The sequence below is a fragment of the Mirounga leonina genome, unplaced genomic scaffold (genome assembly GCF_011800145.1).
Source record: "Mirounga leonina isolate KUSES-001 unplaced genomic scaffold, KU_Mleo_1.0 Mir_176, whole genome shotgun sequence".
Lineage (NCBI taxonomy): Eukaryota > Metazoa > Chordata > Mammalia > Carnivora > Phocidae > Mirounga > Mirounga leonina.
This window is the reverse complement of record NW_023270454.1, coordinates 118286-145040: the sequence shown is the minus strand read 5'-3', so window position 1 is coordinate 145040 and position 26755 is coordinate 118286. Positions and strand designations below refer to the sequence as shown.

The 26755-nt window shown below is 38.6% G+C and overlaps 1 protein-coding gene across 1 annotated transcript; it reads right to left on the bottom strand.

The window, feature by feature from the left end:
- Positions 1–2494: 2494 nt before the first annotated feature.
- LPL (lipoprotein lipase) lies at positions 2495–26755 on the bottom strand. The gene is made up of 10 exons (XM_035022491.1): positions 26465–26755; positions 19228–19397; positions 14653–14832; positions 13202–13313; positions 11840–12073; positions 10197–10439; positions 8189–8309; positions 7275–7457; positions 6145–6249; positions 2495–4053 (listed from the first exon to the last, which is right to left on the bottom strand). Coding segments are annotated over exons 1-10 (1437 nt in total). The 5' UTR covers positions 26553–26755; the 3' UTR covers positions 2495–4052.

Genomic DNA, 26755 nt, shown 5'->3' with positions numbered 1-26755 from the left:
GTTCCATGATTCATTGTTTGCATATTAGCACCCAGTGCTCCATGCAGAACGGGCCCTCTTTAATACCCATCACCAGGCTAACCCATCCTCCCACTGCCCCCCCTCTAGAACGATCAGTTTGTTTTTCAGAGTCCATCGTCTCTCATGGTTCATCTCTATAATAACATTTCTACAGTATGATAAGTGCATCAAAAATGGGCCTGCAGTCTAACTGAATCAGGCTAAAATAAGACATTCTTTAAATTTTTTATTAGTTTCAGAGGTAGAATTTAGTGATTTATCAGTTGCATATATAAAATAAAACATTTTTAATAGAACAAGGTTGTGGCTGTATTCACTTATGACAAACTGCCATGTGTTGGGCCCTGGGATAGACAAGGCTGGTGTTAGAGGATAGTAGATAAACACTGCAGATTTCTCCTATGGGGCAAGATGGGAGTGTCTCCAAATTATAGTTTTCATAGGTTATAAATGTAACGTGATTGTGTCTATCCCCACAGGTCTATGCATATACATTTTTAAGACCTTTATTGAGTCATGCCATAAAAGTCACCCATATTATTAAGTGTACAATATAATTTAAGTAAAGTACAGAGTTGTACAATCAACACCACAATCCCCCAAAATATCCCTTATATTCATTTGTAGTTAATTTTTCTTCTAACTCTCATCCCCAGGCAACAACTAAATCTACTTTTTTTCTCTATAAATTTGCCTTTTCTGAAAATTTCATACAAATGGAATTATACAATATGTAGTTTTTTGCATCTGGTCCTTTCATATAACAAGAGTTTGAGGTACATCCATGTTGTAGCAGATACCAGCAGTTCATTCTTTTAATTTTCAATAATATTCCTTTGTATGAACATACCACATTTTCTTTTTTGTGTGTGTGTGTGTGTATGTTGAACATTTATTACAACTAATTGGTGATGTTATAAACACAGCACTAACACGGCCTGAATATGTATTGGTCACAATCACAACAAAGCTTAATCCAGCCCAGCAGATACAAATGAAAGTGTAAACCATGAAGACATGTTTACATATATAGAACTATGTATAAAAGTGACACTGAAACAACTGTATAGCTTTAAAATTTGGGTTGCTTCCACTTTGGTGCTCTTAGGAATAATGCTGTTATGAACATTTTGTCAAATCTTTGTGGACATATGTTTCAGGCTTCTTGGGTATATACCTAGTAGTGGAATCACGGGGTCAAATGGGTTAAACTCTGTAACTAATTTTTAAAATGGAACACTTCATCTAAAACTAATGATGTAATGTATGGGGATTAACATAAGAATAAAAAAAAAAAAAAAAAAACACTGCCAAACTGTTTTCAAGAGTGGCCACACCATTTTACATTCCCATTAGCAATATATACAGGTTCACATTTCTCTACAGCTTTGCCAACTCCTGTTATTATTTGTCTTTTTGATTATATCAACAGGCAATAATGGACAGTGAGCAAAGTTTAAACTGGGGAGTCTTTTCCTGTCAAGGGGACCCCAGTCCAGAAGACCCTATACCTAACTAACAATGAAGTTTTGGATCAGTGGCCACTGAAACAATTGTTTTCTGTATGAAATTCTTTCTGACTGTACTAAGAAGCAATCTTTACTTAGTTGCATATATGGCTATGTTGTTCTTTTCGCAAAGAAAAGTTCTAAAAAATGCACCTTCCCACACCAAATAGTTAATTTTATTGCACAAACTCACTTCATAGGTAACAATTAGACCTCAGAAATAAAGATAATGTATTCTAGAAAGTGGTCAGAATTTTTTATATTAATTTAACATTTTACTAGTGAAAAAGTAGGTGCAGGCAAGGAAAATTCTGTGCATTTTATTTAGGAAAAAAAATCTGTATTATTTTCCTTTATAGTTTAAAGGATTTCTAAGGCTTTGTACAAATGTAAATATAAAAATAAAATATAATGAGTATTATAATTTTTAGAAGCTAAATTTTTTACCAAGTATACTAATTTTACTCAGTAAAAATATGCTGAATGAATCTGCCCTAAGAATAAATATCTTTTTAGGGAACTAAAACAATACAAAATAATGACTTAGTGTCATAATAAAATCTTGTCAATTTTATTAAAAGCAGATTCCATTTCTTAACATAGTTAATTAAGTTTCCTTTTTAAAAAAGTCTACTTTATGGTATTATTTCATCAGAGTAAGTTGGCTCAGTGAGACCGTCACTGACAAAGACATGTACAAAGTTAGCACCACATGTCTATAAATGCAGTTAGCCACAACCCTTTCTGATATACAATTTCCCTTTACTCATATACACATATATTTACAGTTAATAAATAACATTTAAAGCCAAAGCATTGTTTATATATATATAGTGAAGTCTGTAGAAGCCAGAGTTCCTAGGGCCATACACTGATTGGATCCATATTTTCTCAAGTTTACGCACCCTTTTTCAAAACCCAAATCCAGAAAATTAACGAATTAGTAATGAAGGGGGATGACAACAACAAATCTCACAATATTTTATTTTTAGAGAAAATTCATTCCAAGTTGGCTGATATCAATCACAGCATTCATCCTACTTTGTATAGGTATAACCATATTTCTCAAATGAAGGGCTTAAGTTCTGGCACCTCTGGAATAATTTCTACTTCAATACATCCTAATACTATATCTCTTGATTGTTTACTTTCCAAGCTATGCTGAATAATAAATGTACATGAGGGGCTTCGTATGTGAGTCATATGTTCAGATACCCACACATGTTCATAGTTTGGATTCCCAGCAATAGTCTTTGAGACATTTTACTTCTTTATCAATTTATATTAACATATAGAAGATCATTCTGAAAATATGATATCTAGTTTATAAATTACTGTTCACTCACTCTTGACTCGTTGTTAAAAATAACACCTCTCATGGCATTTCATGTGGCTATGGCAATTGAGGATTCTTTTAATTGCCCACAGTGGTGTTAAGCACTGTTCACGGATATATAATTTTTCACCTCCTAACTTAGTAACAATGGCCCTTGTCTAAAATTTATAGAAGTTTGCGTGATGTAAAATTTGACCTTGAGTACATATTTTCTTACTAAAACCAGAAAAGAGACATGCTCAAAGTATGATTGAAGCATGACTGAGATAAACCTAAAATTGAACAGTGCCTATCAGATATTAAATGACCTCAAATTGATGAATATAACTTCAGAAATCTGATTAACAAAATTGTGGTATCATTTTCTTTCCCCATAGTTAAAATTATGTGTCAGTTGACAATAACAGGCTCATTTAAAACACCAACCTAGAAAGCACTGTTAAAATATAATCTTGAGACAAACGGCAGGTAGAGATTAAACGATAAACTGTAAGCCTATTAAGACTGAATTGGTCTAAATTTTATATCTCTTTTAATTTGTAACTTAGCAATGATGCAACCAGCTGCAGGGAGAGTTTAAAGTTTCAGTGATTTATCAATTTCATTTTCTATTCCTCTCTCCGAGTCACTAGTCCCTGGTTAATTCCTGGGCAACACAGAACCCAATGGCAAGAGAAAAACCATTCCAAAAAAGTCAGGTGTTTTGACTAGTAAGTAAATGGGTCCAACTCATGTCACCAAAAAAAAAAATCATTTTCTATATTCAGACTTGGAGAAAACACTGAGAAGGTATCAGTTCAGAAAATGCAGACTTCTGATTAAAAAATGAGATTCTACTTAATTTTAGGCTATGGTTTAACTCACTAGATAAAGAAGGTGTATTATGTTACCATGAGCCAAAATGGTTCTTACTTCTTTCTCGAAGGACAAAACAGTGATTTTCAAATCTGCGATCTTTTAATGTTGGAAGATGTGCTATTTGGCCACTATATTCCTCAAACTGAATTAGCCACTTTTTTGGGTATTTAAGACTGTATCCTAAAATAACTAATTAATTATTAATTAGGGATTAATACTCAGGAAATTTCTCTTTGAAACACCCAAAGCACTGGGCATCTTTTGTAAAAGTTATTTCATTCTTCATAGAATTCATGTGCTGCTCTTCCTTCTGTAGATTTGCCCAAGGTTCTGAGAAAAAGCAGAGGAAGGACAATTTATTATTTGCTTAGTGTTTTACAACCCACCCCCTCCCACCTTCATGATGAAAAGGTTATCCAACTGGAAGTTCAGAACAAAGGTTGTGAGTATATACCCAGGGCACATGAGGATAATGGATCAGATGTAGATAACGGCAGGCTTGTGGGAAAGAAAGACACTCTAAGATCTACTTAGCCATGTCCCAATAAGGACTATCATTTTCAGAGGACTGAATCAAATGATTTCAAAGATGATATGATTTAAGAAGATTTCTTAATTCTAAAACTTGTCAAATGAAATGCCTGGTTCTTTCTTTTCTTGTGATAGGAGTCTTCTAAAGAGTTATATCAGAAGATAAGAGACAGAGAATTTTGATTAATTTAGTGACAGAAGAGAGAAACTGCAGAAGTAGTTATTAGTCTGAATCATAATTCCTAGATAAAGTTCAGATGTATAAAGAAAAACCACCTAAATATCTGTGGTCTCAGTAATCCTGTAATCAGACAAGGAATATATCAATAGACTTTCTCAGATAAATGATTGTGACTTATATAAGTAATATGACCAGAAATACTTTTAAAACAGCTGGAGGTATTTCCTAATTTTTCAGGTTTTGTTTCTACATTCACATATAGTCAAAGTTATGGATGATTTGGGGAGAATGTATATGCACAAGTGTTTGTGTGTGTTTGTATGTGACATAAATGCATGTATAAAACTTCACAGAGGAGTTGCTTCTAAAAGTTAAAGCAAATGTGAAATTGTCTCAGATTTGTGATGAGGGAAAACAAAGCAATGAACCTCTAAGTAGAACAGTCCACTTAGATAAAAATTCAGTTATTCTGCCCGGCTCAGTACCATCAACTATTTTCCATTTTAAGTTTATCTTGAGTACTCTTACATTAATGTTTTTAATCAAGTGGCTTCATCTTATTGTTCAAAGTGTATGTCATAATTCAATTTTTGTAAAAAATGAAAAAATATAAAAATTATATATGCATTGAAAAGGTCTGAAAGAATATAAATTTAAATGTTAATTGGGAGTTATTCCAGGGGGATAGAGTCACAGTGATTTTGTTTTGCCTATTTTTCCTGATTTATCCATAATCCATAATTATCCATGGATAAATTATAACATAAAATAGAAATTTAAAGTAATAATAGAAATTCCACATAGGGTCTTTAATATGCTTTTCTGATTAGGCAATTCTTATTCTGTACTTTTGTCTATCAATGTAACTGAGAGAAGACAAACCAGAAGTAATTGTTTTTTCTATTTCTGGATGATGTTGTGACCAACCTTTCCCATTGTTTCTTGTTTCCCTGGCTTGTATGACGTGATCTAAGCTTTTCCCTCTTATACTTGTAACCCATTAGTACTTGGTATCCGGCAGGGAAATGAGTAGACAAATGAAAGTGAGATAATGTGAGAATCCAGGAGGGCATGGAGAAGGTCACATGCTTAATCTCCACTTAGTATTGACACTCTGGAAAGATTTAGCTGACAGCTGCCATATGGATTAGTCTTAAAGGTCAGTAGGAAAGAGCCAGGGGATTGTTTTCAGATGGAAAAGAAAACCACCTCCTAAATTCTAACTCCATTAGCTCCCCATCGTTGGGGATTTTGAGATGGATGCTTGGTGGCTGCCCCTTTTTGGCTCTCTGTCCTGGAGTCTGCTGCCACTTGGAGCACCAAGAAGTCCTATGTGCTGCAGCTGATGTTTTGCTCCCCTGGAGGGGCTAGGCCCACAGTCACAATGATGACTATTGTGTTGTATGCTCTGCACACAGGCTCTGTAAAGGTAGCAGGGATGCAGTACAGAAAAAAGCAGCCAGTAACGATTCTGTGGTAGTGCAAAAGGAAAATAAAAGAACAGAAAGAGAAAGAAAAAAGAGGAAGTACTGCCAAAAACAAATGGGCCAGGCCAATGCGTACATGGAAGGGCTAAGAAAGACCACCTGAAGATTCTAGCCACAAGAACCAGTGCAAGTCTTTAGTTATGGGACGAAGAGCAATGTATGAAGCAGTGTCCCTGAGTGCAAGCTCAGGATACCTGAGGATCTTTAGCCCATGATGCTCACCAGCCAGACTTTTTATTCAGAGACTTGTCATGGCATTTCACAAATACCACAGATGCCTTTCCTTTCTGCAGATGAGACACTTTCTCCCTGGAACAGAAGATTACCCTGTAGAAGAAAATGGTTGTGAACATGTCATATGGGAAAAGAGAAACAACCGAAAATATATGGTTTGGTCAGGGCTGTTTAAATCCTACCTGATCATTATGATTAATTATTTTGATATTTCCAATAACTGTTTAAAGTCAGGCCATTCTGGTCAGCAACACATCTGAACCAGACAGTTATTTGAGGGCCTAACCCACTGTTCAACAATAGAGTTAATCAGTCTAGGCAGGATATAGACAGCTTGGAGCAGCCTCAAAATCACAAAGCTTTCACCACGAGGTGATACAAGATCAACTTTACCACTTCCTTGTATCTGCATTAGGGAATTCACAAACCATTCTTCAACTGCCCTGTTAGAGAAACAAATACTCTGCATAGCCTCTCCATCCACAACCTGTTTTTTGTTTGTTTGTTGTTGTTGTTGTTGTTTCTTTTGTTTGTTATCAAAGAAAATGACCAGAGAGAAAAAATTTATCAGTCCTAATTTAAAGAGTCATTTTTATTAACAATAATGGCACACTATAGTTTGCAAAATACCTATACATTTAGTAAAAAAGTTTTAAATCCTATGGGGCTCTCTATGCAATTAATTTATAGATATACGTGAGGTGGGGGTGGGGAGACAGGATGAGATTACCTTGGAATCTTTCTTCTTGAAGAGGTTGATTTTAATCTTTGAGTGTCAAAATAACATCTCTGAGATTCTTTCCATAACTGTTTCGTGCTTGCAAGAAACAGTGCTAAATGAGAAGCTGAGATCCTCAACTTAAAATCTCAGCTCTCACTCAATAATTGTGATCAATTCAGGGCTTATATTTTCTTTCCATGAAATTCAGAAATACTATTACTTCCCTGGTACGATAATAAAAGAATACTCCTCCCCAAAATTATAGGTGTAATTATCTAGTTGATATAGTTTTAAAGAAAAAGCTTACTAAAGTTCCACCTGAATGTTGAAGGCTCCACGATCCCTAGGTAAGGACACAGTGAGTCTAACGTAAATGGAGAAAAATACATTTAATTACTTTTTTTGGGTCTCTCCTGCTTTTACTCTGATCTTCTCAAGAGCGAAGCCAGAGCTGCTCCACCAGTCTGACCAGCTGAAGTATGAATCACTCTTCCATTTGAGTTTCAACATTAGCAGTTCCCCAATATCCACCTCCGTGTAAATCAGAAAGGAGTAGGTCTTATTTGCAGAAACTTCAGGCCTGAAGAAAAAAATCAGCGTATTTGGTTAGTTGTGGAAACAAGTTTTTTGTTTTTTGGTCTTTTTTTTTTTCATTCTTCTTCCTCCCGAGACATAAATAGCTTTATTGTTTGGGAGATATTTTTAAAAACGCAAAAAATGTCCAGCAAAATACTCAAGATGAAGATCAATGTCATTTAGGGTATTTTAAAAGATATTTACACCCTTTTAATCTATTTTAACTTTTACACAAACAGTATGAACTATTTAATACAATTCTTAAGAAAAAAATCCATAAATCAATCATTCAGAGGCATTTATATTCATCTTCATATATCCCCTTTCAATCTATATTGCTATGTGAACATGTTTACTTTGTTAAAGTCATAGGATACCTAAAATTCTCTATTCTTTCTTTGTTTACTTCATATTTTACTTTCCATTTTTTGCCATGTTTTACCTGGTTTTCTATAATTATAGTTTTTAGAAACTAGATTGATTTTATTGACTTTAAACCACAATTCATTTAACCATTGCCTCAATGTTGGGTACTTATTTTGTTTCTAATCCATGCTATTATATGTACTAATGTAATGAGTATCTTTTGCCATAAAGCTTTTTTTTAAAAAATATGATGACTATTTATTTTCCAAGTGTCCTACTCTTCTTCTGCTCTAAGGACCAATGGTTAGAGCAGGTAGCAGTGCCGGTGATAAGCCCACGTGCTGGAGGAAATGTCATGTGGCTACTCACAGAGTAAAAGGGATGTTCTCACTCTCGGCCACAGTGCCATACAGAGAGATCTCGAAGGCCTGGTTGGTCTGTGTATCACTCTCAGTCCCAGAAAAATGTATCTTTACTTGGTAATGGAAGACTGTAGAGAGAAAATTGGAACAAATGCTGATCAGTTTTTATGGAAACACCACCGCCCCCAAATAAACAGGTAATTCAGAACCACAGAATTCTGAACCATTAAATAGGAAGTGTTCACACATGACTATCAGTGTGAAGGATTTCTTCATATCTGCACAGTGTTTGTTACTAGAAAATTCAGACCTTGAATTCCACTCCCTTTCAGGAAAGTGTGGTTGTAGTGGATAGGAGGAATCCAGGTGTGTATGAATTGTTAAGCAGTCCTGGAAAGTAGTCATCTTTGATGGGGCACAAGGGAGATCAAATCAAGAAGCCAAAATACCCATGATTCTTTCTCCAAGAACTCTACCCTTTCTTGGCCATCTTGTCCCCGAATATCTATATGGAACATATTTGGCATTTGTTAATGGGACACTGTATGTAACTGTTTCTTCACGTTTTATGGGTACATCTGACTCCCTACCTATGTGTAAATTCCCTCATGTCAGAAGATCACGTTTATCCTCTTTATCCCCCCACCATCTAGCACAGAGCAGGTATTGTAGCAAGCTTACAATCAAACTTATTCACTGAATCATCGTCAGTGAGGCCATAAAGACTGCTAGTTCCTAATGTGTTCTGTATTAGGGAGAACCTCTGGAAGCAGATACTTGAACTTCTACATTTCCTCCCTGCTCTCCCCATCACCCTGAGTAGGTGGGACGGGGGAGGTTAAGGAGATAGGAAAAGCAGCAGGCTTAACACACAGCTACTAGAGGTGAAGAGAAACAGAGTTTGGGGTTGAATGGAGCCCTTGCAGGCATCACCACAGACCAGAGCAGGGGAAGTTGAGACTGCCGAGGTACCCCCAAGAATAGTGATGGAACACTGCATAGCACTGAGCAGGACGCCTGGGGATGAGTCTTCAGAAGATTCCAGTCTCCTCTATACCTCGCACCCACTTTCTCATTCTGAAGAGTCAGGGAAACTAACTCATTGCTTAAAAGGTTTCCTTGAATCATTGTTGCTCCAAACCTTTGGGCCACCAAACACACCACTATAGAGGTTCTAACAAACCACCTGACAGATAGTTGCCTCCATCAGATACATTTTACCTTGGAAAACTATACTTCAATATCATCCCTTCCCTCGGACTTCCATGTGGACTCCACATAAGTTAGCTTTTCTGGTCTTAGTTCCTCTTGCCAGATTTCCTTGGTATCTCCTCTCTTGTTTCCCTTCAGTCCTTGTAAATTTTGCTCTAAACAAGTTTGAAATTCAACTAGGTACAAATTCATGACAAAATGGAAATATCTTGAGGTTTGGTATATTCTTCCCTCCCAGGAATAGTTGAATGTTAAAATACAGGTAATTTTTGCCTTCACTTAAAGCAAACTTTAGGAGTTGGCCAACTTTTTTGTATGAAGGGCGAGATAGCAAATAATTTAGGCTTCGTGGGCCATACAGTCTCTGTCCCAACTACTTAACTCTGCTGCAGTAGTGCAAAGGCACTCGTAGTCAACAAAAAAATGAACGTGTGTGGCTGTATTCTAATAACACTTTCTTTACAGAAGCAGGTGGTGGGCCAAATTTGGCCCAGGAGCCATAGTTTGCTTGCTGACCCTGGATAGATGGATGGATTCAAATTAGCTGGTGCTAATGAGCCTGGTACTAATGGGCTGGCGCATGCTAGGGGTCACAGCTACAGAGGAGGGTGGCAAACAAGGCTGCTGCATAGGGTAGTGCAGGCTGTGCACTGGGCCTTACTGGCAGTGGGAAGTGAGGGTTCAGGGTCTAGTAACATCATTCCGCTACCTCTGTTGGTGAAGGACAGACTCAGTACCTGTGATGCAATGAGCATGATAAAAATCAAATTGATTTTCCTTATTCACAACATTCTCCAGCCTACCTTTGTACGGCATCTGAGAGCGCGTCTTCAGGTACATTTTGCTGCTTCTTTTGGCTCTGACCTTATTGATCTCATAGCCCAAGTTGTTGCAACGGTTCTTTCTGCAACTCAGGCAGAGCCCTTTTTCAAAGGCTTCCTTTGAGTTGCACCGGTAGGCCTTACTTGGATTTTCTTCATTCAGCAGAGAGTCAATAAAGAGATGAATGGAACGCTCATGGGAACACTTTACTAGCTGGTCCACATCTGGGGAAAAAGAGGCACAAAGAAAATTCAACTCCATGAGTGTCCACAATGAGTGTTTCATCGTGTATGGCTAAACTAGTTTAGGTGTGGTGTCAGAACAAAATTACCTAAGGATCTAGTCCTATGACTGACTGAGTGTAAGCCCTATTTAAGGAAGTATTTTTGGTGGCAGTTTTTCATCTCTTCCTGAGTGTCAAAACTACAAATTTTCAGAGAACTTTTGCCTTTTCTGCTGTCATATATTTGTATGTTTATGAAAATACAGTAAGAGACATTCAAGGTAGAAGTTGATTTCCCCCAGTTTATCATATCCTTCTCTTATATTGAAAACATAAAATATTTCTACATGTTACTAGAAACAACATCATAAAAGGCAGAATTGTTAAGTGAATAGTATTTCATCATAGATACTATGTATAATTGGAGGTTGTCTCACTACTAATAATTTTTACTTCAAATTAATCGCAGAAATAATTAGCAATGTAATAAAAGTGTATCTCTTACCATAAGATTTTATAACTATTGAAAATAGTAACATTAAGCTATAATTTCTATAACATGTGTACAAAAGACCTGAGCATATTGACTACAGGTAGGTTCCATTGCTCACAAAGGATGAAAAGATCGCTTAAAACAAATTATAAATTTAACACAAACAAGATTACTGAAGTAAACATTAAGATAATATTAAATTATATTTTCTTCTTTAAATTTTGGAATATTCATTATTAGAGAATGGTGATTTATTTTTTCTTTTAAGATTTATTTATTTATTTTAGAGAGAGAAGAAGAGAGAGAATGCATGTGCATAAGTGAGGGGAGGGGCAGAGTGAAAGAATCTTCTGGCAGACTCCCCACTGAGGGCAGAGTACCACTCAGGGCTGGATTTCATGACCCATGAGATCACGACCTGAGCCGAAACCAAGAGTCAGACGCTTAACAGACTGAGCTCCCCAGGTGCCCCTGATTTGTTTCTAATTTGTACATCTCTTTAAAAGGCTGACAAAAGAAATTTGGACTAATTAACAATAACTCTTATGGTTTCACAACCATATTCAAAGTATAACAACATGTGGCCCGATATCACTTTACGCTGTTATTATCAAATGCAGTGGAGTTTTCTTGTGTAGGTCTCACCTTTCTCTTCTTTTATTTCTGGAAGCTCAGTACTCAGTGTAGTCTACAATATAATACATAAAAGAAAAAATGTCTGTCTGTCTGACCAAAGGAAGTACTAAGGCTGTAATGGTGATTGTGCTGAATATGATAGCTTCTTCAGAAACATTTCTTGGCTAAATGTGTATATTAAAACTACATACTTGTGGGGAATGGGTAGGAGACAGGATCAATAAAAATTAAGAGTGAAAATTACATTTAATTAACTTCTAAATCATATTTACCTCCAAGGCCTCTCTCTGCAATCACACGGATAGCTTCCCCAATGTTACATCCTGGTTGAAAAGTGCCTCCATTAGGATAAATGTCAACATGTCCTACTGGTTTCTGGATTCCAATACTTCGGCCAGGCGACCCTCTGGTGAATGTGTGTAAGACGTCTACAAAATCTGCATCATCGGGAGAAAGGCGACTTGGAGCTTCTGCATATTCAAAGTTAGGTCCAGCTGGATCTAGGCCTTAATGCAAAAAAAATAAAGGCCTCACAGATTTTTAAATTCCCATTCATTCTGGCCTCCATTAGTGTCACCTTAGCATTCAATTGTTCATCATTTGAATGTAACTGGCAGCCACATAGGTTCTTATTAGCTTATTCTGTAGTGATTGGATTCTTTTTTTTTTTTTTTAATTAACATCTAATGTATTATTTGTTTCAGAGGTACAGGTCTGTGATTCAACAGTCTTACACAATTCACAGCGCTCACCATAGCACATATCCTCCCCAGTGTCCATCACCCAGCCGCCCCTTCCCTCCCACCCTCCTCCACTCCAGCAAACTCCAGTTTGTTTCCTGAGATTAAGAGTCTCTTATGTTTTGTCTCCCTATCTGGTTTCGTCTTGTTTCATTTTTCCCTCCCTTCCCCTATGATCCTCTGCCTTGTTTCTCAAATTCCACGTATCAGTGAGATCATATGATAATTGTCTTTCTCCAATGGACTTATTTTGCTTAGCATAATACCCTCTAGTTCCAGTAGTGATTGAATTCTGAAATTACTGAGAGTATTAAAAGTAGGCCTAGCTCCTCTGAAAGGTATCTGAGTTTCTTGAACTAGCCATTAAATAGCAATTTTCATTCAGGACAAGTAGATCTCCTTTTGTAAATTATTTTTGAACCTGGTGAGAAGGCCTTTAAACAATGGTGGGTTCTTTCTTTTTCTCTAGGCATGCCAAATCATCCATTGCCTTTGCCCTGGTTGACTGTCTTCCTTTTTACAACTAGCCTCTGGTGTTGGTCCTTTTTCATTTTTCCCAGCACTGATGTGAGAGGCGACATACATGCAATATACCACCAAAGCACAGAGCACAGGGAGGAGGGGAATGAGCTTCCCAGAGACTCCATTTGGCTCTCTGTGCTTAACGCTGCTCTATTTCTCTTCTGACAGTAGGTGGTAAGCCCTGGAGAGCAAGGGCCTGTATTCTATCCTACTCCAGGGAAAAAAAAGCCCTCCCATGACATAATCAAATGGCTGGGCGAACACAGAGGAACACCACACACATATGGGTATTTGACAAACATTCTGATTCTCTTTCAGAATGACAGGCATCTCAACTCTTCTGTGATAAGATTCCTGGCACTGCTTTCTTACCAGTAATTCTATTGACCTTCTTATTGGTCAGACTTCCTGCAATGCCAGCAGCATGGGCTCCAAGACTGTATCCCAAGAGATGGACATTGTCCAGAGGATAGTGAAATTCCTCCTTTGGAAGAGAAAAAGAAAAAGGGCTTCTTACAGTTCTGTACAAAAGATCAAAGCTAAAAGGAAAAAAAGTGAATATAAGTATTGTTTTTGAAATGCAGGCATTGCTGAAAATTAACTCTACTTATTTTAATTTTGTGCTCTAGATCAAACACTCTAGTGTTGAGATTTTTCTCTTTCTTTAAAAACATATTTAATTAGAAAGTTTTCCCATCTATCTGAAACTGAAGTGTATGGAAATCTGAATTTCCATATATCTGAAAACATATGTATGCATGTACATGCACATGTGTAGCTATATATTTATATGTAGATATATGTATATATGTGTGCATCTATATGTGGATAAACTATATGTAAATACACACACATATATTAAATATATATTTAACCTTAACCCATTATTCCCTACTCTAAATACCCTACATCACTTTATTCTTTAAGGTTAGCCAGAAAAATAACTTAAAACCAGAAAGTATTACAGGGAGAATGAACCACATACACATATGATCCAGTCTTTTTATTCAACAGATGAGAAGCCTGAGGCCCAGGCAGGCGATCTGATTTGCCCAGGTTCACTTTGCTGATGAGCAAAAGAGTCAAGAAAAGAACTTTTATCTTTTAATGGTCAGTCCAATAAACAGATTATTTTTCTACCTCCAAGTATCTGGCTTAAATAATTTGGCCCTGTCAGAGTATTAACTTTCTTTCAGCCAACCCCAAGATATTTTCAAAGGTAATTTTCAGAGGATGACATCAGAGAATAAAGTAGATAAAAGTGGAAGCTAAATCAGAACTCCTGACCCATAGCCACCTCACAGTCTACAGACCTTGCCTGCCATTTTCTTCCTAGCTCAAATCTATCAGTCCCCTAACCCTCAATAAAAATCTGGATCTTTAATCTACACTAAGGAATGGGTATTATTAATCTTTTCATGAAAAAGATTGGTATTCTAATGGGTCAAAGACAGGATAACATTTCCATGTGCCAGCCAAGTGGTAGAGAAGGATTTGGCTGAACATGACATCTTCCCTCTGCCCTGAAATAACAAGCTTTTGTCTGCTCGCCCTACTTAGTTCTTGGTCTCACCAGATCTATTCACTATGAGAATATCAAAGGATAGGGCAGGGCAGGATTATGCCTTTGACTTTACAGTTTTATCATTCTTATCATAATGCTGCTTTCTGGCTAAAAAAAAAATGCCTGTGCTTATTCTGAAGATTTGAATTGCCCCAGAAAATATTTATATTTATGTGAAAAGGAACAAAGACCAGCCTTTTGTTCAGCACTAGCGAAGGGATCAGTTTTGGACATATAAGCCTTCTTCCCCCAGTCTTACCGCCATCCAGTTGATGAACTTGGCCACATCTTTTCCCACCAGCTTGGTGTACCCGGCAGACACTGGATAATGCTGCTGGGCCCGTGACAGCCAGTCCACCACAATGACATTGGAGTCCGGTTCCCTCTTGTACAGGGCAGCCACAAGTTTTGGCACCCAACTCTCATACATTCCTGTCACCTGAAGAGGATGATACAAGCTTTCCTAAAATACCCACCTGCAACTTGTTATAGATATGTCAGCCTAATACACCTACATTAAATGGAAAGAAAACAAACAAACCTGAAAGGAAGCCCATTGGCTCAGAAAAAATCAAACCATGCAAAAGAATATTCAGAGACTTGTGCCTGCTTCTCCTGAGGAAAATTTGAGTATGCCAAAGAAGGAATGTGTTGAGCTGAGGAATGGCAGATTAGGTTTACACCACCAATTTTTAAAAACTTGTTTTATAAATTTTGTAAAACCAATAATTTATATAAAAGATCAATCTGAATAAGTTAAAATTCTGCAGCAGAATTATATACTATTTCAAAATAAATTTAATTACTTCCAATTAGGCTAATAAATTTTTCCCAACCGTATTATCTATTTATTTATTTTAAAGATTTTATTTATTTATTTGAGAGAGAGAGAGAGAGAGAGAAAGCACATGAGAGTGGGGAGGGTCAGAGGGAGAAGCAGACTCCCTGCCGAGCAGGGAGCCGGATGCGGGACTCGATCCCGGGACTCCGGGATCATGACCTGAGCCGAAGGCAGTCGCTTAACCAACTGAGCCACCCAGGTGCCCCAACCGTATTATTTTGGAGGATGTGAATGCACTTTTTTCTTCTTATAGAGAGTCATTTATATAAAACATTTGAAGTGCTAATGAAAAAAATAGTTTCAAACATACTAATCCTAACAGAAGGTAAATTCATTTAGCAATCTCTTTGTTAATACATAAGCAAATGATCAGCTTCAGCTTAGATTTTTTTATAATTCTCTCAAATTCTTAATTATCAGAGTGGAAATTAATGAGGCTTACCAGCCACAATTACCAATTATTAGATTGGCCCTGTTTGGAGATAAGGAGACTTCCAAATCTAAGTCTTTGCTTCTTATTTTAAAAAGGCTCCCAAATTCAAAGTCAAAAGAACTGTAAGAGTTCTCGGGTTAACTCTATTTATGTAAAATTTTAATTTAAGTTTTCAGAGAGGACATTGGACACCTTTGCAAAGATGCAGACTTTAAAATAATGGAAACACACTTAAAAACTGCAGACTATAAAACTGTGCACCATCTTGCCATGAACTTGAACAGAGCAGTAACCTGATTCAAATTCCCAAATCTCCCCACCCCTATCATGACCTGAGAGAAAATCATGTTGTAGCCACAGTAAAGGTTACTTAAATATGTACTCAACGAAGAAGGTTCTGAAATACATGTTTAAAGTAGCTTTTCAGGGGAGACCTATAAAACCTATATTCTTCTTAGATTAATTCCGGTAACAAAAATAGGAGTCATGAATTCTTAAACCAAGGGACTTCATTTGGAACTTTGATCTTATATAGTGGATTCTTTCAGATTTATGCTTCCATTTTATTTAGTTTATTTTCTAGACTAAAACTATCAAAACATGAGATCTCACTTCACTCCTGACACTAACAACTGTACAATTTTTCACCTCATTGCTGTACTCTGTGGTAGGAAAAAGCAAGCCTGAAACTCGGGAGATTTTGGTTTCAGTCCCAGCTCTTCCAATAATTACTTCTATGAATGTAGGCACTGTTTTAACCTTTTAAGCCACCTATAAAACAAAGGGGTTGGGTTCAGATGATCTTGAAGTTACCTGCCACCTCATAAATGTCTTCTTGTAACCATTCTGACTCCCAATCTACTTGCAGTAATTTAATACCAGCTCTAAAGCTATTGCCATTTCAAGTATGAAGAGAAAAAAAGAAAAGGTATAAAGGTGATGTTAGTCCATCAGAAACTCATTTAAATCTTCTTTGAACCTGTGTCAGCAAGAGGCTGCTTTAAAAAGTCTAAGTGCAGCCTGGGTCATTGAGGGAACAAGTCAGAACACCTACCTAGCCCAAAACCCCGATGAATTGGTCCTGTCTCCCCTTCTCCTCTCATAGATGTTGGGGTTTGCCACACTTTGCAACTGCCTTTCAAGAGAGGATGATGTCAATTCTTCAGAATGCAATGTTACCCACTCCTTTTAGCCAGGCATGAGGACCTCCTACTACAATGAGAACTCTGTACTTAACACTTTGGTCTATGAAACCTAACCAGGTGGCAAAGCTCCAGGACAGCTGTGTCTCAACTGCCTTCTGGAATGTGCTCTATGCATACTACACGCTAAGCATTCTTTTGAATTTTCCATGGCAAAGCTGCAGAACTTCTACATTTCTCTTTGTCCTATGACCTTGAGTTGTTAAAGAGTTTACCTCAGATAAGGCAAAAAATCTTGTTTGCTCTAAACCCCTATTACAAGTTTTTCTGCACTATCAATGTTTCCAAGTTAGGCAATCTGTCAAAGAGTAAGTAACCCAACTTACTCCTACAGTGACTGATACTTTTATTAACTGCCTAAAAACTATTCCAATCCTTTCTTTTTTAATTCAACTTAAAATACTGCTATAAGTAGCCCTAAAAAATAAAGGAGTGGAAAATCCAAGTACTCACCTTCTTTAACTCTAAAAAGGTATTATTTACTAGGGTTTTTTTCTGAGGTTCCTAAAATCAGCACAAATTTTTAAAATCTTTGATTCCCAGACACACAGCTGAACTGAAGCCCTTCTGGCCACTCATTCCAGGTGGTCCAACTGAACCAGCCAGGCATTCCACTGAGATAAGCTGAGATCAGTTACCCAGTATGGCTGGATTGGTTACTGCATAGACCAACCAGCTCTTTATGTTGAAATTCAGTTCCACAGCCAGTGGCCTAGCCTCTGAGCTCGGGCTCTCAAAATGTCAGGACACACAATGTGAAGAATATGGTGGGCTTAGTGGGCAGGAGGACCAATGATAGAAATTGGCACTATCTGCTGATACTGGGTTTGTCATGTCATCTTTGCATGAGAAGGAACTATGCTTTTGCAAAATTCTTAAAGTATCAAGTTCTCTTAGGGATAAGATTGAGATGTCTGAGATATTCAACTTATTCTATCATAAAAAATGTTTATTAAGCTTACTATACTTTTTTGAAAAGTATTTGAAGTTCTATATACAACCAAAATGTCTCTAAAACTACCAATGATTGCTTCTTCTTATTTAAATCTCTTAAAATGTAAAAACATCTGTTAAGAATTTGAATATGTATTTTTATCATAAGATATGTAATTTATTATGTTAATTCTAGTAAATAGATTTTTTAAAAATAAACATCCACGTAAATTCTGTTAGTAGTTGCCTTCACCTCTGTAAAAGTTATAGCAATTGTCCAGGACTGTTAATAAGAAAGGCACTTAAGTTACACAGAAAAAGAAATCGAGACGAGAAGTCTGTCAATCATTCTCTAATTCATCTTGTTAGAATTTATTTAGTATCTATTACTTTATTCACAAGCTCTGACATAATGGCAGGACTATTTCTCTCTAACCTCCCACTTTATAGAAGTCCTTTTTACATAACAAAATGAAATCTGCTCACTAGGGTTTGAAAATATTAACAACCAACTGAATTAGCTAAGAACTGCACCATGGAAAGTGACTGGCATATTTAGAAGCAACTACTTTAATCATATTCTTTATTTTTGTATTTTTTTTCTTTTTTAAACGTTTTTATTTAACTTTCGGTTAGTTAACACACAGTTTCACATGTAAAATTTAGTGATTCAACACTTCCATACAACATCTGGTGCTTATCACAACAAGTGCACTCTTTAATCCTCATCACCTATTCGTATTCTTTAAAAGTAAAAGTAAATGTAACCACAGTTTTCACCTTTTCTAATCATTTTGCATGACACTTCCCTGGCTACCCCTCTTTCATCTCTAGGAAAGTTCCCTAAAGTTTACAACTGGAGAATTTGGGAAGTAGAGTCTAACCTCTTTGTCTTACACATCAGTCAACTGAGGCCTGGAGATGAGAAGTAGCATCAATCACATCACAGAGCTGGAGAATGGCAAAGCCAGAACCAGAATCAATATCTCCTCACTCCACTCCAACCCTCTCCTCTCTCTGACAGCTTCTCCCTTAGGAAAGGACATTGTGCTGCATGAATCAGGATCATGCCAGGTTTCCACTGGTTTCCTAAAATGATAACCTACATTCTGCTCTGTAGTTGAGCAAAGCCTTATTTTCTCACCTCACAAGAATGGCTGGTTTGAGGGTATCAACTAGGCACCATGGTAAAATGGAAGATGGCACTACCTGGGGGAAGTACTCATGAACACGTGATTTTAGATTCCACAATCCCCACCCCAAGCCAGAATTGCCTGTACTCAAGTTCAAAGTAAAGCCATTGGAAAACAAGCAGATGTACAGGATAGGGAGACTCATCACAGGCTTCCCAACAATGGGAGCAAGCCAGTCAGGCAGGATGCCTGGTCGACCCCAATTTGTTCCTTCCCAAAGAGACTATCTTACCGTCCAGCCATGGATCACCACAAAGGTTTTGCTGCTGTGGTTGAAGTGGCAGTTAGCCACAGATTCTGTTACTCCAGGAATGAGGTGGCAAGTATCCTCAGCTGTGTCTTCAGGGGTCCTTAGAGCAAATTTACTTTCAATATCTATAAAATCTCTTCCTCCCGTAATTCCTGAAAAGGAAAAATTGGATAGGTGGCTAATTGGAGGGTTGTTTTATTTGCTGGAATGGTATGTTTTAGGTTTATAAGCAGCTACCAACAGTGCTATTTTTGTTTCTATTTTTTTAAATATTTGTAGATTGCAAGAGAATGACTAATCCTCCATTGGTGATCAAAGTTGACAGAGACCAGAATCCAGGTCTCTCGGTTATAATTCAAAACTCAGTCTCCCAAAGAACACTGGCTCATGGCTCTTGCATTGTAAAGTTCCACTTATTTCATATATTATTTCACCCTCTTTCAATCCCTGATTACATCAAAGGAATGTTTTCCCACAATATTATATAATAGGCTTGAGGAAAGGTTGTTTCCTTTTCACTAGCATAATTTTTTAAAATGTTAGCAATAAGAAAGTTGGAAGTCTAAGTAAATTTTTGTATAAAATTGTTCCCACCCCCATAGCAAGGTACATCAGTTAAAAATGTTTTTAAAAATCATTCAGAAATGCCTGTGCTATGGGCACCTGGGTGGCTCAGTTGGTTGAGCGACTGCCTTCGGCTCAGGTCATGATCCTGGAGTCCCTGGATCGAGTCCCGCATCGGGCTCCCTGCTCTGCAGGGAGTCTGCTTCTCCCTCCGACCCTCCCCCCTCTCATGTGCTCTCTCTCATTCTCTCTCTCAAATAAATAAATAAAATCTTTAAAAAGAAAAGAAATGCCTGTGCTATGTGTGAACTGGTTCTTTTTTTTTTCAAGATTTTTATTTATTTATTTGACAGAGAGAGTGAGAGAGCATAAGCAGGGGGAGCAGCAGAGAGAGAGGGAGAAGTAGGCTCCCCGCTGAGCAGGGAGCCAGACATGGGGCTTGATCCCAGAACCCTGGGATCATGACCTGAGCCAAAGGCAGAAGCTTAATCAACTGAGCCATCCAGGTGCCCTTGAACTGGTTAGTTCTTTCCCCAAATATTTCTTTTCCAATATTACTTGTCTTTGCAGTCTTTCACACAAAGTCAAAGCTTAAAAAACTATAGCAAAGCAGATTTGGGAAAAAATCCACTTTGACTTCATAGTCAATCCCAAAGTGAATAAGGAGAGAAATAAAACTTCAGCCAACCTTTTGACTCTCTTGATAATAAATCTAAATTTTTATAAGTCTTCATTTAATACTACAGTGAATGCTTGAAGTAAATTGTATTTCAAATAAAGTCAAATTCTTAAAGTGAGCAAGTCAAAGGGAAGTTATATTAGGGGAAATTAATTTCTTTTTTTTTAAAGATTTTATTTATTTATTTGAGACAGAGAGAATGAGAGAGAGAGAGCACATGAGAGGGGGGAGGGTCAGAGGCAGAAGCAGGCTCCCTGCCGAGCAGGGAGCCCGATGCGGGACTCGATCCAGGGACTCCAGGATCATGACCTGAGCCGAAGGTAGTCACTTAACCAACTGAGCCACCCAGGTGCCCCAGGGGAAATTAATTTCTTAACCCAAGTAAAAAAATTAAAAACTATTTAGTATAAGGTAATAATTTGTAGCTTTTAGGTTTCTCTATTTAAAACTCAGAAGATAAATAACTGGTCCTTCTAATTTCTTAATTTAAACTAACTCTTTTCACAATTCAAATGCTAAAAATCTGTAATTTCAAGTAACATTGCAAAAGCCAGGCCAAAAAGTGAAAATAAGAATGATACAGTATAGTGAATGTACAGGGATTCAAATCAGGCTTATCATGTAATTAGCTGAGTACTGGTCAACATTTTCCTTTTTAATTATTTTCTAAAACTCCTTAAGTAATATTGTGGTTACTTGCTAAGTAATTCATTATAGGTGAAAAGTTGATCACACACACACACACACACAATTTCTAGCACCTGAACATTCTAAAATAATTTACTCAAATGATAGCCTGTGATAAACTATTGATATTTAAGTTTTTTTTTTTATTTTTATATAGTAAAAGTGCACTTGAAAGCCATTGACTTATTAAAAATACACTCTGCCTTCCATCTTATTTAGGATGTAGGTCTTCCTTTTCCTTTCTAACCAGGAAGTACTCTGGTGGCCTTATTATTTACCTGATAGTAGAAAAAAATATTGTAAATTTTTAATCTGATTCTGCTCTCAATGCCCAAGAAGTTTTTTTATTGTTACAAAGTACTTTAGAAAATTTAAAACTAAATTAGCTTCACCTATCCCATATCTCTCCACATCAAATAATTCATCCCTCAATATTCATATTTTACCATGTTTGATTACCAATTTTTTTGAAGTAGAAATCATCCAAATGACCTGGCAGACAGATCTCACCCACCACCTATTTGTTAAACTGATATTTAAGACTATTGCCTTGCATGACTCCAGAGGATGCCACTCACTTTGGTCTTTTTTTCCCTAGAATTATGCAATACGGTAGCCCTGGTGTTGCTGGTGGTTCTGAAGTGACTAAGAATATTCTCTGACATTATTAAGGCTAGCTTTGTATATTTCCATAAAAAAAAAGTCTATTAAGTTCATAGATTCTGGGGTGCCTGGATAGCTCAATCAGTTGAGCATCCAACTCTTGATTTCGGCTCAGGTAATGATCTCAGGGTGGTGAGATCGAGCTCCGAGATGGCTCCGCACTGGGGGTGGAACCTGCTTAAGATTCTCTCCCTCTCTCCACCCCTCCCCTCTCAGGCCTTGCAGGCTCCCTCTCTAAAAAAAAAAAAAAAAAAAAAAAAAAAAAAAAAATCATAGCTCCTGTACAGATTATCTGCATAGCCCAGTGAGAGGTCCAATTTTCCACAACTAACATTTCCTATTGTGTATAGCTTCTAAATAAAAAAAAATAGAAAATTCATACATTCTCAAACAAATTTGTATTTGGAGATTTTTATTTCACTTCTCAGGGAGATTCTTTTTCATTTTAAGTTACAGAAAGCATGATGAAGCATTTGACAGGAAGACAGCACCACTCTGTATGCTACTAGATGTTTTCAATTCTATGTCAATTCTATATATGAAATAATAAATGTTATTAGTGATTACAGTCAGCCTTTCCTTCTCTTTGGTATTCTGATAGAAATTTTCACACTACTGGTATAAGAGTGTCTCAGCATCCTAAAGATGAATGTACTTCCCAAGCCTCACTTTCTCACACAACTGATGTGTGTCAGTCAATATGTTTAGCTGTCCCCGTATACACTGGGATTGCTCTTGGCTGGCAGATGAACTGATTTGATTCCATTGTTACTAAGAGAATTATTGTTTTCCATACATGAAAATGGTATTAAAGACTCTGTGCTTATCTTTTTTAAGGGGATAAGGATCTTTTTTATCAGGTCCCCTTAGAAATTAAAGCTACTTTAAATTAGTGGAAGGGAGGCTGCCTAAGGTGTATTCCTTCATAAGAGCTTCCATCCTGAATTCAACTTATCATATCAGCATCACCACACCAACTGGTTCCCATCAGATATGTCCTTATTCAGCACTAATGTAACATTTGGGGTAAGATACAAGTTAATGCATTTCTTGCCTATGTAATCTTTATTTCTAAGTTATTAAATAGCTAAAATTCTAAGCATATAAAAAAAGACAAGGAATTTACTTAATGTGGATAATAACTCACAGAGATGAAATTAGGTTGAGAGATCAAAGCACTTCAAAGGTAAATTTATAGGGGATACATTATTGTTCCTAGAAAAGAAGGAACATTGAGCATCCCAGGAAAGATATTCTAAAGTCAGCTCACAATTATCAGATGAATAGGATTAGTGTGCATATGAAGACATGAGGTACAAGAGCTCAATTATAATGCAATTCTCGTAGAAGTTTCTACCCCACCACACACATACTTAAAGGACTTCATCAATAATTTCCCTTCTCTCTGAAACTGATGGTCATCCTTACTGATTCAGGCAGCTTCTACAGAATACCAAAAACCAAACTGACTGGGTGAGAACAAAAAAAGTTTGATCAGGGGAAAAAAAATCAATATCCTATATGACTAAAGTGATTGGTATTTTCAGATATTCCGTAGTAGACAATGCTCTTGACTTATTTAACAGATTTGCTTTTCATTTTTATAGAAAAAAAATGTTCATAAAATAGAAGCAGTAAAGTATATAGCTCAGTTTCTCCTCCTGAACAAAGCAAAGAAGAAAGGTTAAGCTAAAAATACACTACACTACCTGAAAGAAAGTGAAAATTTTCCATTGTAACTCTACCCCTGTGTCTGACACGCAATTTTCAATATTACTATTAATCAATCACTCCAGTGCTGAGCTCTGCTCCATTTGCAAGTGGTATCAGCTATTTTGCTGTTATCACCCATCACATTTAACTTAGATGTTAGCCTGGAAATTCACTATGGCAGGTCAAATAGAATTGCAGCTCCTGAGTACTGATCCATATGCTCCTTGTCTAGCTCTTCAAGTTTCCTAATGAGGCCCTGCAGGGACTGAGGGGGCTTCAACAAAGAGCCTGGGGGCAGTGAGTGCCTCATATCCTCACATTCTTCTTAGAAAAAAAAAAATTCCAGAATAAGTCAGAGCCCAGAGAGGTGCTGTTTACCATTCTCTCACACTCATATCTTTTGCCTCTGAAATTGTTACATTCCTAGAAGAATTCATCTGGAGGAGAAAAGGGGTGAAAATTTGCCGTGATGGGAGAAGCATAATAGAAAGGGAGGGAGTGGTAGAATGAGAGTAGGAGGGAAGGATAGTAGGGATTAATTTCATGTCTACTTAAAAATGATTCCTCCCTGGGCGCCTGGGTGGCTCAGTTGGTTAAGCGACTGCCTTTGGCTCAGGTCATGATCCTGGAGTCCCGGGATCGAGTCCCGCATCAGGCTCCTTGCTCAGCGAGGAGTCTGCTTCTCCCTCTGACCCTCCCCACCTCATGCTTTCTCTCTCTCTCAAATAAATAAATAAAATCTTTAAAAAAATAAATAAAAAAAAAAATGATTCCTCCCTTGGGGCACCTGGGTGGCTAAGTCCCTTATGCATCTGACTTTTGATTTCAGCTCAGGTCAAGGTCTCAGGCTTTGGAGATGGAGCCCAGCATCTACTAGGCGCTGGGTATGGAGCGGGCTTAGGATTCTCTCTCCGCCCCGCCCCCATCCCGCCCCTCCCCCCTCGTGCTCAGGCGCGCTCTCTCTCTCTTAAAAAACAAAAACAAAAATTTCAAAATTATTAAAAAAAAAAGATTCCTCCATTGATAGATTTACAGCTAGCTAAAGCACACGTTGCTTAAAATCCAATTTAATTCATCAATCACAAAGCGTCCATTTAAATCAAAGAGTATGAATTAGAGGAGACTAAGATAATTTTGAGTGTGGCCTGAACTCCTCATTTTTCAGTTGAGGAATCTAAACCCAGAGAGGTGACACAAACTAGACCAGGAATTTAGGGTCGTGAACTTCTAAGAAGCCAGCAAAAACAGGGGCTCCTGAGTGGCTCCATCGGTTAAGCCTCTGCCTTCACTCAGGTCATGATCCCAGGGTCCTGGGATCCAGTCCCATGTAGGGCTTCCCCGCTCAGCGGGGAGTCTGCTTCTCCCTCTCCCTCTGCCTCTCCCCCCTCCCCACCTTGTGCGCTCTCGCGCTCTCCCCGTCTCTCAAAATAAATAAAAAGCCAGCAAAAACAAACTGTGGAAAACAAATATTTGTGTGTTTTTTATGGTAAAAGTAACTTCACACCATGGTGTATTGTCTGCAATAATATGGAATTTGTTCCTACCATCTTCTTGGACGGGGTTAAACACTATGGTGGAGAACATGCCACTATATAAGATACTTAAGACTTTTTAATTGCACCTCCAGATACTGTTTTTCTTTTTTAATCCAATCAGATCTGATGAAATCTACATTTTTAAAATAAATCTACCAAAAATGTTCTTTTACAACCCACTGCTGAAATAAACTTTCAGCTGCAATCAAAGTCATGGACAAACTCGACTATAACTTGAACCATGCTGCCTGTAAGCACATCCAAGCCACACTGCCCTAACTGCAATTTCACCACGAAGGGAGAAGAAAATGTTGCCTGCGCTTACGACTTGCTTCAGTTGCCTTTTGGTTGCTCTTGTATGTTCGGTGAACCAAGCAGGGTTCGAGGTACTAGGACTGCCTCTATAGTGGGCAGGTCTCAGGCTGGTCTTTTGCCCTCCCCGCAATAAAGAAATTCGCATCTCTCCTGTAATGCCTTAACCCTGAGGAGCCGGTGGCGCCAGGGCGGTGGCTGGGGTTCACACTGCGGCTCCCGGAAGCCCCACGTGCTTGTGGATGCTTCTCGAAGCTGGGCGTCAGAGCGGGACTCGGCTCCGAGGACTTTAAGGGTAGCCAAATGCAAACCTCGTAACACCCAAGCCGGCGGCCACAGACTGCAGGTCGCTGCGCCATGTTTTCAGGAGGGCAGCCCTTCGCTAGGTTTTCTGGGTGCTAAGAAAAGCGGCGCGTGCAAGAATGGAAGCCGAAGAGCTTCCCGGGCTCCCGAACGCGTGCAGGACGCTGCGTCCGCGGGACTCGGCGCCACGCGTCCAGTCCCCCACCACCGTGTCGACGCCGAGAGCGAGTGTCCAGTGCTTCTGAGATACGGACAACGCCTCCTCCCCCCGTCCCCACCCCCTCGGGTCGACTTCTCTAAGAGAAGGGGCCACTCTCTCCCGGCGCTCCCGTAGGCGGGGGCCGAGCCGCGGTGGCGGCCGCGCCAGGGTCACCTTGACCTGCGTGCCTTTCATTCCAGGGTCCTCGTGCGAGGCAGTTACTGCCGATCACCGCCATTCAAGCCCTTCCTCCGACCTCTCTCGTCCCGCCCCTCGAGCTACCCCCTACTCTTCCTCCCTGAGTCTACGGACCCGGAAACACTGCCTCCGCCAGATTGGAAGGGACAACGCGGGAACGACTCCAGGAAAATCTGAGGGAGAATTCCCTCCCTACCCCTCCCGGATCCCAGCCTGTTGACTCTTCTCGGGACCGGCGCTCAGTCTAGGAGGGTCTCCGGTACGCATCTGCAACCCCTTTCGACTCCCTCTTTCCCATCCTCATAACGTGTGGAAGTGGCCAAAGTGGAGTCTGCAGGTGGAGGGGAGTCTACGGGCAAAACTTACTATCGGCGGCGGCCACCCCTCCGCGGGTGGCGGTCAGACTCTGGAGCCACATGCCAAGGGCCACCAGGAACAGTGCTTTGCTCTCCATCTCGGGGCGCGTCTCTCTGTAGGAGCTACAGGGCACTGGCAGAAGCGCGGACAGGGTGATGGACCAGCCGAGCCCGAGGTGGGAGCAGGCTGGAGCTGAGGTCCGGCGTGGGGCAAGTTGCCCTTTAAAAGGGAGGGCAGGGCAGCTACAAGTGGCAGGTTCCCTCTGAGGAGGAGGAGGAAGAATCGAGTCTGACACTGTTT